The sequence below is a fragment of the Hemiscyllium ocellatum genome, chromosome 20, assembly GCF_020745735.1.
Source record: "Hemiscyllium ocellatum isolate sHemOce1 chromosome 20, sHemOce1.pat.X.cur, whole genome shotgun sequence".
In the NCBI taxonomy this organism is placed as follows: Eukaryota; Metazoa; Chordata; class Chondrichthyes; order Orectolobiformes; family Hemiscylliidae; genus Hemiscyllium; species Hemiscyllium ocellatum.
This window is the reverse complement of record NC_083420.1, coordinates 14,378,487-14,390,976: the sequence shown is the minus strand read 5'-3', so window position 1 is coordinate 14,390,976 and position 12,490 is coordinate 14,378,487. Positions and strand designations below refer to the sequence as shown.

General features: G+C 43.7%; 1 protein-coding gene across 5 annotated transcripts in view; it reads right to left on the bottom strand.

The window, feature by feature from the left end:
- Window positions 1–12,490, bottom strand: part of LOC132825353 (neuronal-specific septin-3-like) — a 407,090-nt gene that overhangs the window by 170,769 nt on the left and 223,831 nt on the right. The window contains exon 1 of one of the 5 annotated variants that reach the window (XM_060840517.1): window positions 12,073–12,135. The exons of 3 other annotated variants lie outside the window; for them this stretch is intronic. In XM_060840517.1, coding sequence (XP_060696500.1) covers window positions 12,073–12,109 — 37 coding nt within the window. In that variant the 5' untranslated portion in view covers window positions 12,110–12,135. Of the gene's footprint in view, window positions 1–1,721; window positions 1,856–12,072; window positions 12,136–12,490 lie in introns of those variants that run through there. One more of the 5 variants, XM_060840518.1, reaches the window with a different exon arrangement.

Here is a 12,490-nt window from a genome sequence, read left to right as displayed (position 1 = left end):
AGGCCTACAGCGTGGTTAAGAGATGCAGCAAGTTGTTCCCAACATCCAAGATGGCCTTTGTTGGATTTGTCACCATGATCAATATTGCTCCAGCCCCTGTGAGATTCTATCCGCTGGACAGCACAGCACACACTGCCTTGACCCATTTCTTATCTGCATTTACTGAATTGATTCTGGCAAGACAAAACATCTTTGCTACAACAACTGGTGATGGATTCAAAATTGTATGTCACCAGATTTCACCCAATAAAATAATGATTATTGTTGAGTTTGAAAGAGACTTTCAAAATATTAGCGGTAAGATTACTAGGAGTTTCGACCAAGCAGATCAGGCTGGGAATATGAAATAACAATTTAACTCATTCCAACAACAATTTATATTAATAAAGCACCTTTAACTTGACTGTCCCAAAGTTGTACACTGCACTATCAAGCAGAATAGGCCACCAAGGCACAGAGAAGGAAATATTAGGACAGGTGACCAGATGTTGCTAGAGGTAGCTTTTGAGAAGCATCTTAAAGGTGATGAGAGAGTGACGGAGCCAGAGATTTGGAAGGTAGAATTCCAGAGCTGAAAACATGGCTGCCACTGGGGGCAATGATGAAAGAAAATAGAGGGTAGGGTGGCACGGTGGCTCAGTGGTTGGTACTGCTGCCTCGCAGCACCAGGTTTGATTCTACCCTCTGCATGGAGTGTGCACATTCTCCCAGTGTCTGCATGGTTTCCTCTGGGTGCTCCCACAGTTCAAAGATTGACCATGTTAATTTGCCCAGTGTGCAAGCTAGATGGATTAGCCATTGGAAATGCAGGGTGACGGGATTATTGGGGGTATGTGGATGATTTTGATGAGCCAAATGACCTGCTTCCACACAGTAGGGATTCTATGATTAGGCCAGTAATCAAATACTATCTGGACCATGACCAAACTACAATTAAAAATAAAACCAGGCAAGAAGCCAGAATTTGAGGAGTGCAGAATCAGATAATTTAGGACACAAGGGAAATCAAAAGAAGAGAGAGGGGACAGTAAGGATTGGAAAACAAGAAGGTGAATGTTTATAATCGAGGCATTACACAGTAATATAGGTCACCAATCACTAACGGGTGCCATTGATAATTCTGCTGGGTGTGCAGAACACTGTCAGAACATAGCCTGTGGCTTTTTCACATTTACCAGGTCCACAAAAGGCAGAACAGTTGTATACATTCCCGCACGTAACTGAACAATATGTTATTTTCAGAAAAGACCAAGTCTAAAATACATCAGCACATTTTTACAACCATCCATTTGTACGTATGCACCTCTGTCTGAATGGTCTTAGTTCTGCCTGCTGGTGTCAGAAGACAATTTTGTTTCAGTTCCCTCACTGACACTAATAATGCAACTTTCTGGTTTATGATGACAACTTGTGAAAGTTCTCCAATAGTTAGTGATTTTGTTCTGTAGAACGGTTCCACCTTTTACAGTTTCTCTAAAATAAAAACTAACATTATAATCTCCAGACACACAGAGAACGTACAGAACAGCAAATCCTACCACCCCCAAGTGTACAGAACACAAGAGCAGAAGGCACACAGCTCCACTCTGCAACTCACTTCCCTACAGGCAACCAGCCAGACAATTCTGGCTGAGCAGGAGTGAAACTGAACTGCAGCAACTATCAGTTACAGAGCCCTGATGAAGCAACGCTAAACCACAAACGCGTTAGCATATCTTTACCCAGATTATCCAAGGTCTTGTGAATGCTGTCTTCTTTTTCGATACCTGCCGGTACATTGACTGCTCCAGACTGCAGCCCAGCAGTCACAGTGGTTATAACGTGTGCAGAGAGTGTTAGTGGGTGCCTGTGTGAAGCCACAAGTACTCAATATTAAAATGATGATGTACTTCCTCCAGTATGAATCTCTCTTTCCTGTTGATCCCTTTGTGATGACAACAACATGTAGTATACAGTCGGGTTTCTTTGTAAAGTTTAAAGTGAAACCAAAGCAGGTTCCTGAGTATTCCTGGCACAAGGAGGGCAAAGTCATTCTGGATGTTCCCTGTTTAGCTGAATAATACTGGGGGAGGGGAAACAATGTACACTTGACAACTTCAAAGCATTTCAAAGTGTTTTACAGTGACTGAAGTCCATTTTTAAAAGAAACACAGTCAATATTGTAATGTAGGAAATGAGGCATTGCATGCACTGAGGTCTCATGTACTGTGTTAAAAAAAAAGATTAGATAATCTGCTTCAGCGAGCAACAAATACTGACCAGGAGACTGGGGATAACTCCCCCACTTCTCTTCAAAATACTCTCACAGACTTTATACTCACCCGAGAGGATTTTAATATCTCATTCAAAAGACAATGTAGGGCTCACTCAGTAATGCAATGGAGTGTCAACCCTGGGTTTTGCTCCAAGTCTCAAGAGGGACTCGAACCCACAGCCTCCCTGCGAGCTGTCATGCACAGTTATGAATGAAGATGACTCCAGAGCTTTTCCTGAGTCAGGGCTTGCCGCACAGCACTTGCGCATCTGTCACCCTCACTCTTGGCTCATCCATTGCAAGCACACAAAATGAAGAGCAGGAGAAGGAAACTCTTCATGCCAAAAATAAGGGGTTTGGATATAGAGAGAAATGGAGAGCTGCTATCTGAGGCTGTTATATGGTGCCCGCTCCAGGTGTTAAAGCTGTCCCCGTTGGACTGAGAACCCAGATTGGAAAATCCCAGTTGGAATCCTTAAGGTGTGCAGCAATGAGGATCTTAAAAAGCAGGCCTGGCTGCTGTGCTGTCCTGGGTGGTGGGAGGTTTGTAAGGAAGGAACCCCACATGCTGGCTGCTGCTCGAATTTTGGGGTTGTGCACATTCCTGTTGACGGAGACGGCGCCTACAAATTCAGCCCAAGGTCAGGCTGTCCTCTGAAGCTGAATACAACAACTGTTTTTTCTTCCAATTGGAAAAAAAAAGTCCTGAATTTTTTTTAGCGCCTTTCACCACCTTCAGCCGTCCCATAACGTGTGGTCGCCAACAAAGTGGCTTTTGAAGTTTCGTCCCTGTTGGAATATAGGAAATGCAGCGGCCGAATTGTGCAAACTCCCATGAGTTAGCAATTTGAAAATAAGTAGACAATCTATTTGAGAGGCGTTGATTAAGGTCATAGCAACATAGAAAATAGGACCATCAATTGTCCACTCAAACTCAAGTAGGCACCTGATTTCCACTCCCCCATTAATATGGCAGTTGTATTTGTCAGGGTGCGTACAGACAAATGAGCTTGCCTGCTGTTTAAATTTTCTTACACTGCCTATTAGCTGACTGGGAGCTGTAAAACGGCCCATTGATTGGCTCAGTGTCCTCCATAGCAATAAGCAACTCAAATCAGAAGTGAAGTCTAGTTCAAATATAACCTTCAGTCACTGTCTGTGACAGTGTTAGAATAGATAAGATTCCCTACGGTGTGGAAACAGGCCCTTCAGCCCAACAAGTCCACACCGACCCTCCGAAGAGCAACCCACCCAGACCCATTCTCCTACATTTACCCCTGACTAATGCTCCTGACACTACAGGTAATTTAGCATGGCCAATTCACCTGGCCTGCACATCTTTGGACTGTGGGAGGAAACCGGAGCACCCAGAGGAAACCCATGCAGACACTGGGTGAATGTACAAACTTCACACACTTATACAGTATTTGGGCATTAAATAGTGCTTTCATAATTCAAGGCTCCAGCTAATTAATCAAAAATATGATTTGAAATGACTCCTGTACAATCTATCCCTCTTAATTCTAGGTTGCAATTATCCTAACGTATCTCTTCAGGCTTTACTTTCCACCTTTCTCTTAAACACACTGCTTCATGAGAAAGAATTTCTCAGGACACTAAATCATAAGGGTCACATGGTCTCTTAAGATGCTGGCATTAAATGAGATGCTACCAAGCCGGCACTTGGTAATGACACATTTAACAACTTGTTTCTTTTCCATTTGGTCTCTCACTTATTTCCCACACTCATAATACCTACATCGAGAAAATCCCCCAACTGCTCTGAATCACAGCTGACTTATTTCCTTCTTACTGTCTCCCAACCCTTACAAACTGGTCAGAACTTGTCACGGGAAGGTGACTGATTATTACTTTTTTTATGGTTTCTTTTTAAACAAATATTACCCCAGAGCTGAGGTAATGCACACTGTGCAATGTGTGTCCTTGTGGCTCATTCCTAGAAGTCAACTTTGCAAGCGATGACAGACTGCCCAAACCCTCACATTACTGATGGATTGCAGACTGTTAACCAGGTTGGAATGGCAAACACAAAGACGGAAAATCAAAGCACTGGTTGATTTTGTTACTGAGTTGGACGTGCTTGACTGGGTAGACCTACCTTGGTTTAAGGTCTACATGTAGGATAAAGATTTTGCTTTGAGGTTGTGGGAGCTGGTGAAGGATTCCATTGAGTTCTCTGACCCCGAAACAGTTCGTAGACAGTCATGAGGCAGGCAAATGCCAGCACAGTCTGTTTAGAAGGTCCACCACACTTCTCTGCAATGTAAATAAAAACTTTCCAACAGTCTCTGGTGCAGGCACAATGGGCCAAATGGCCTCCTCCAGCACTTCAACATTCCTGAGATTCTGCGGTACAGCTCTCACCATTGGCATATCCTGGCTACAGTTTACACCATCCACAAGATACATTGCAACAAGTTACAAAGGCTCCTTCAACAATACCTCTCATTGCCCTGATCTTCTATACCTGGCAAAGAGCAGCAAACACATGGAAACACCACCCTTTCCACTCCTCTGAGCCACATGCCATCCTGAATTGGAAATACATCGCTGTTCCTTCAGTGTCACTATTTGAGAAGTCCCTCCCCAGCAGCACAGTGGGTGTCACTATGCCCAAAGGACTGCAATGGTTCAAGAAGGTGCTCTATCATATTCTCCGGTGCAATTATGGAATGAGCAATAAACGACAGCGATGCGCAAAGAAATAGGAGGTATTCCCTTTCGAAACTACTGAAAGGAAGCAATCGGTTTGCCAACAAAGATTAGACAGGGAGGTATACCAGTAGATAATCTTGCCCCCAGTCCTAAAATCACGGTCATCAAGTTTCCTTAACTGCAGCAGCACCTGAGTGGGAGCACTTTAACCATTCCATTGTACAAGAGAGAAGACATTCCCGTTCACTTCAGTTCTGTCCCCCTTCTGGGATGTTTTTTCACTGGAGTCTAGGAGGTTGAGGGCTGACCTTATAGAGGTTTATAAAATCATGAGGGGCACAGATAAGGTGAATGGCAGTTATCTTTTCCCTAGGATGGGGGATTCCAAGACTAGGGACATATTTTTAAGCTGAGAGGAGAAAGATTTAAACAAGACATGGGGGCAACGTTTCTTTTACAGAGAGGGTGGTTTGTGTGTGGAATGAACTTCCTGAGGAAGTGGTGGATGTGGGTACAATTACGATATTTAAAAGACATTTGGATAACTTCATGAATAGGAACGGTTTAGAGGGATATGGGCCAGAAGCAGGCAGGTGGGATTAATTTAGTTTGGGATTATGTTCGGCATGGACTGGTTGGACTGAAGGGTCTGTTTCTGTGCTGGATGACTCTAAGACGATGTCTGCAGAATGATGTTGCTTGTGACGTTGTTGCAATGTGGTAAGCCACATGGAAATGAGCAGGACAGACATGAATGAACCACTGAAAGAGTCTCACCTTGATTTGATTTGGAGATGCTGGTATTGGACTGGGGTGTACAAAGTTAAAAATCACACAACACCAGGTTATAGCCCAACAGGTTTAATTGGAAGCACACTAGCTTTCGGAGCGTCGCTCCTTCATCAGGTGGTAGTGGAGGGCTCAATCCTAACACACAGAATTTATAGCAAAAATTACATCACACTGTAAATGTTTGCTATAAATTCTGTGTGTTAGGATTGAGCCCTCCACTACCACCTAATGAAGGAGCGTCACTCCGAAAGCTGTTGTGCTTCCAATTAAACCTGTTGGACTATAACCTGGTGTTGTGTGATTTTTAACTTTGTACATCTTGATGTGTGCTTTGTAGTGACTGGGGTTATAAACCATTGTCTCTCTAGCTGATCCACATAGTCCTGATGGTATCGATTTTGAAAAAAGAATGACTCCAACTGAGGCTGGAAGACTGCATTGTCCCACTAATCCCACTGCTAAATAGGCCACAACATCAAATAAAAATAGGCTTTCCAGTTACTCATCTAGCTAATTAAATAAAAACCAAAAGAACTGCGAATGCTGGAAATCAGAAACAAAACTAGAAATTGCTGGAAAAGATCATCAGATCTGGCAGCATTTGTGGAGAGAAATCAGAGTTAACATTTCAGGTCCAGTGACCCTGCCTCAGAACTTCAATAATTAAATACCTTGTCTATAAAAGGCTTGAAATGCAAAGATCTAGTAAGCACAATTACAGTTTAATTAGCCAAACAAAACTTTATCAGTGAAGATGCAATAATCGGTTAACATATATAGTCAGTTGTATATAACTTTATATGTTTAATCCCCTAATTGTCCCAAACACACACACCCTCTTCAGGTAACAAGAAAAAAAATTGATTTCTCTGCAGAGATTGATTCTCTTAAAGACGCACTTTGGTTAATGGGTTATTTTTGATGGACAAGAATTTATTTCCTCAAAGTTTATCATCAATTTTCCACAACTCAAGCCCTCTAAGAAATATAAAATATGAAATGTAGTTGAAACACTATTATGACCATTGATGGTAACTATTATGGTAATTGGTATAAGAAGCAATGGCCATCTGAGGAGGAACTTTATCATGCAGTGTGTGGTTGGGATCTGGAATGCATTCTGTGAATGTGCTGGAGACACAGATTCCAGGGCAGACTGGTTACAGAAAACTAGACAGAAGTGGGGAGAGAGGCATTATGACAATTGCTTCTTTTGAGCACCAAGGTAGGCACAGTGGGCTGATTAGCCTCCACCTTTGCAGTAACCAGTTTGTGAAGATTCTTGATTCTCAGCTTGTTGTAAAAATCAGCAACCTACAGGCTCAATGTCGGACCAAAATCGTAAAGGTAACAACACCTTAAGACATCGCTAATCATTGCTCCCTCTGTTGCAACACTGCAGCTGCTACTTTCTGAATGTCCCATTGTAATACGCAGCAAGATTAGACTGCTCAGGTAGCTTTCATCACAGCAGTTAAGCCGAATACCTGTAAACTCGCTTGGAAAATGGGGGCACGTTGATATCAGCTGAGATCAGGAGCCCACATCCCCATCTCATGGCTGGTTAAACTCACTATCTAACCTCACACAAGACAGCCGACCCCTGTGATATTTCGTGAGCATCAGGGCAGTGTGTGGCAACAATATCCATTGCCATGAGTCAGGGGATGAGAGAAGACAGGGAAGAAAAGAATCACAGCTAAATATTCATGGCCCCCAATTAACTGACATTTATTTAATGCAACTGGTCTCTTCCAAGCTCCAGTGGATATTTTAGGTGACATTATAGTGTTTACTATCTGGCGTTAGAATGACTGAGCTCCTGGACAATAGTAAGGTCCCAGCATTAATGAAATTACCTTTCAGCTATGTCTCTCTCAATGGCTTTTATTAGCACTTTAACTGCATTGAGATGGGACAATTTGGACTAGGAGGTGAATGTAGGGGGTAAGGTTGAATGGATCTTCCTTGAACTAACCAAGCTCATTAACAACAATTTAAAAAATCTTTAACAATTAATTAGATTATATATTTTAAAACTGAAAATTTAGAAGAGCACACTTACATTCAGTGTAAGGTCATTCCCTTGATTTGGGGCGATAGACATATTTCTGGTTAGGGGCTTGATCTGGTTCATTGAATCTTAAGCCAGCAACAGAGATGGGGAAATACCAACATGATTGATTTTGAAAGTAATTCATTTACAATGTCTCATCTTTTTCTCGGGTTTGGCATATTTTGCTTGGATTGTTTTGTTATCACGAGGACAAACAGGTGGAAACCCAAACCCCTTGGACATTGTGTAGCCACTGAAAAGTATTTTCAATATTAAGTTTTAAAAAGCACAACTTTGTGGAGCTACACCATGATTGGGTATCGTTTGGAATGGATTTGTCAAAACGACCCCAGAAGATTAAGTCACAACAGTAAATTTAGTGCTCAATTAAGAAGGACACACACACACACGCGCACAGACCCACACACACACACATTCAGTGGCCACCAGTACCTTGAACAACATGACACCAACATGGCTCTGAGATGTGGACTGTCTATAGCAAGCACCTCAATGCATTGGAGCAGTACCACCAACGCAGCCAAGATCCTGTGAATCCACACCAACACCAGCATCCTTGACCAGGCCAACATCAGCAGCATTGAGGCACTGACCCCCATCTTGATTGGCTGCGATGGGCTAGGCACATCGTCCCCATGATTGTCACAAGACTTCAGAGTAGGTGCTCTACTCCCAGTTCTAAAATGGCAGGTGAGCCCTAGGTGGACAGAGGTAGTGCTTCAGGAATACCTTCAAGGCCTCACTGGAAACATGCGGCATTCCCACAGACACCTGGGAATCACTGGCCCAAGATCGCTCAATATAGAGGAGGAGCCTCCGATAAGGCATTGAGCACCTTGAGACTTGTCGATTGGAAATAAGCGGAAGCCAGGCAGAAACAGCAAAAAGGAGCACGTCACCACACCCCCACGAGCCCTTCCCCCGACTACCTTCTGCCTCCAGTGCGACAGAGCCTGTGGAACTGCACCAGTCTGTACAGCTGCCTACGGACTCACCCTGAGCGTGGAAGAGGGTCATCCTTGTCTGCGAGGGACCGCCAGTGAACGAATGAATGAATGAATGGTTACTGGAGCAGTTCTAGCATACAGGAGCACAATGCACAGGCAACTTCTTCCCAGGAAAGAAAATTCCATACAATTATAAGGCACCTTTTGAGAAGCTGCAAAGTGTCTTACCCACCAACAAAGTCGTTTGAATTGTAGTCACTGTTGTCACCTAGGAAAAGCAACTAATTTATACACTGCAAGCTTCACAAAATGAAGTGTGGGTCTTTGTGATGTCGGTTGAGGGATAAATATTGTTGATCAAAATAATGACTACAAAGAGCAGAGGGACTTGGTTTAATGTCATAAAAATGACAACTCTGACCACACACACTTATAGGGTCAGCCAAGACGATGTGCTCAAGTCTCTGGAATGAAATTTAAGCCCACAGCATGCTTCACTGAGCCATTAGTATCAAAGCATCATAAAAATGGGAGAAATTAGCCTGGAACACTGAAGTCCCCAGAGACAGGGGGATGGTATTCTCACTAGTTGACAGCACATGACTGGTCACCATTCAGCTTAGAATGCACCAGAAAATATCTAGACTAGGATCTTACAGTCATAGAGTTATAGAGTCATCCAGCACAGAAACAGACCCTTCAGTCCAACCAGTCCATGCCGACCATAATCCCAAATTAAACGAGTCCCACCTGCCTGCTCCTGGCGCATATCTCTCCAAACCTTTCCTGTTCATGCACTTATTCAAATGCCTTTTAAACATTATGATTGTTTCTTGACATCTCACTGCAAATAAACACATACAGGATGTATCATTCTCACAGGATAATACTGAGTTTCAAACATTAGACTTTTTAATTATTGTCTTTCTCAGATAATATTCCTATGTGTACACAGAGGTTTTAGGATGTTTTTCTACAATTGCCTGGATGTTTCCTGAGTTTTATTTACATACAAAGCAACTCAAGGCTCAGAGCGCCAAGAAATAATGCATCTTGCAAAGTCTGAAGATAAAAGCAGGCAAAAGATGTGACGTGTCGTTCACATCAATATTGGCTGGTTGCTGTTGAAGATACAATCAGTTGTAAATTGCAAGTGCTGTGATAATCTGAAACGAGGAGCACCATTATAATTGGGCCACTTTGATAGTTTGATTTGGCGTGGAGTAATAAGATTGAATCTCTCAGATTAAGGCCACAATGCCTGCGACCAGTGAAAGATTCCTTCCTGCTTGATTTTAAATGTATGTTGGGATAGTTTTCACCAAATAAATGTTATGCTTTTCTCCCCCTTGTGTGAAATTGGCATCAATTTCAGAGTGGGTCGCTTATTACTGAAATTAAGTGGTGGTGGCCTTTTATGGAAAAAACAAACCACAACGTTTAAAATGTTGGAAATGGCCGTTTGCAATTTCATATGTCTACAGTGTGTCAGTATCAACACTGGAATGTGACGAGTAGGCTAAGCTGGTCATTTACCTACCACGATGGTTAGAACTGTGAGGTTAAATGCTATGGCGATGTCTACAGACACCCACATCTGAGCAAGTGCACTCATTCAGAAATGAGCATGACTCCAGACCCGGTACGCGGTCTCAGAGCATGTTGCCATTGTCATACACACACATGGTTCATGCGAGGGATACTGTACAAATTTGAAACAAAGCTCAGCACGGGGAAAAGAGAGAGATTGTGGGATGGGTAGAAATGACAATGGGGTTGGGGGACAGAGAGAGTGAGGGCATGGGATGGTGGGAGGAGAGGAAGGGAAGGGATGGGATATTTTCCTCTCCCAATCCCCCATCCCCTGCATTTCACCCATTACCCTTCCCTACCACCTCTCCCTCCGCCTACATTTACCCCTCTCAATGCCACCCCGTGGGAATTTAAAGCAGTATATACCGCATGTACTGGGGTCAACAAAAAGACCCATAGGCGTCTAATGCAGACCGATCAAATTTCCAGGCACTGTCAAACCGAGGTGGGGGGGGGGTGTGTGTGTGTGTGTGTGTGTGTGTGTGTGTGTGGGGGGGGGGGGGGTGTAGTGTGGAGACAGAAGGGGAGGAGAGACCGTGAGAGACAGAAAGAGAGAAAGGGAGAGAGAGAAGAGAGAGAGAGTACTGATGACCACAATACTGCCAAGCTTCATCCAAATGTGGTCATGCACATCACTAGCGGGCGGTCAGGACCTCAAAATGTTGGTTTTGTTTCCTTCCTTTGTCAGGAGTTTCTGAAGACCGTGGTGGGGCCCAATCAAAGCTGTAGCCAAGTCCACCCAGGATCAAAGCTAGCATCCTCTTCCTCGATATGTCTCAGTGCCATTTGTGTGCTGTGTATTTACGCAGTGGGGATCTATTAGCAAGAACTTCAGTGAGTGGGCTGTTGAGATATCTTTCCCACTGTCACGGTTTGGAGTATGTCACCACGTGTTAATAATGCGACCAACTGGAAAGCAGGATAGTGCTTTAAAAAAGAAAAGTCACTTGAAGGTGAAATCTGATCCCAGCTTTTCATTACTTGCACACCAAACAGTGCTGCCTAAGGAGCCAATCTCTTTTCTCATTGCCTGAAGTTAGCTTGACCGTACAGCAGTGTATTCCAATCTTGACCTTAATTTGAGGTGGGCAGGATGCATGGGAATTCAGGAGACTCGGAGTGATCCTCATGAAAGGGTAATGGGAGCCTCTCTTCTCTGTATGAGTTGCATGAAACTTCACCCACCAAGTATTGGTGCAGAGGCCCACTGCAGGTTTAAGAGTGGGTAGTGCAGTGGGTGGCGTGCACTGTTTATTTCCTGCTAGCCACAAGCTGTAATCCATTGTTGTTGATTTTCAAGAGGGCCTATCCCTCCGGTAACAAGCACTTGTTTCTCTGACCTCACGAAAGGGCAATATTTTCGCCTGCACCTTCCTGTTTCTTTGCTCTGTGATGTCAACATCAAGAACTCCCAGGTCATTAAAGTTCACTGTGTGTGCAGTAAACAATGCCGTGACAGACTGTGTGGAATGTTTGTCCATCTGTGTCGGCCCAGTGGCAACGAAAAGAGAGCGATAGTTAACATCCTGTCGGAGCACACTTCACTCAGTTCACTTCTCCAGGTCCTGAGTGTATGCGGGTGGCCAATCCGACCACTTCCAGTCGCTTGATGCGGGCAAGACCAAACTGAGCTGCCACAGTTGGGAATGCTACAATGCTAGGGCACAGTGATTTTGTCCCATTTTTGTCACAGCTGGTGGGAAAGGTTGAACACATCAGCTACGAATACTTACCATGCTCCGCCTCTGTCTCATCTTGCTGTGACATCATGTTGGTATCACTAGATGAAAAATGCCTGTAACAGTACCATGCCCATCGTTCACAAAGTACTCAGCCCTTTGTGAATACTCTTCACTCCCTCACTCAGCCTTCCTTCTGTTGCTGGAGGTGGGCTGAAAGACAGACAAGACAATGTAGTGTTGCTACTGCACATGTGTCCACACACAAACTGATTTCACTCCGAGTTTCTGGACTTGCAAATCGAAAATGTCGTCATTTTGTCAGTCAGCATTAGATTCAAATTCAGAAGCTGGAATAGCAAGACTGTAGCCTGCCAAAGAGAGACCTTGTGATACAGTGGGTAGCATTTGGACCCATAAGCCAAAAGCTTTGGATTCAAGTCCCATTCCAGGACTTGATGGTCAACAAAGG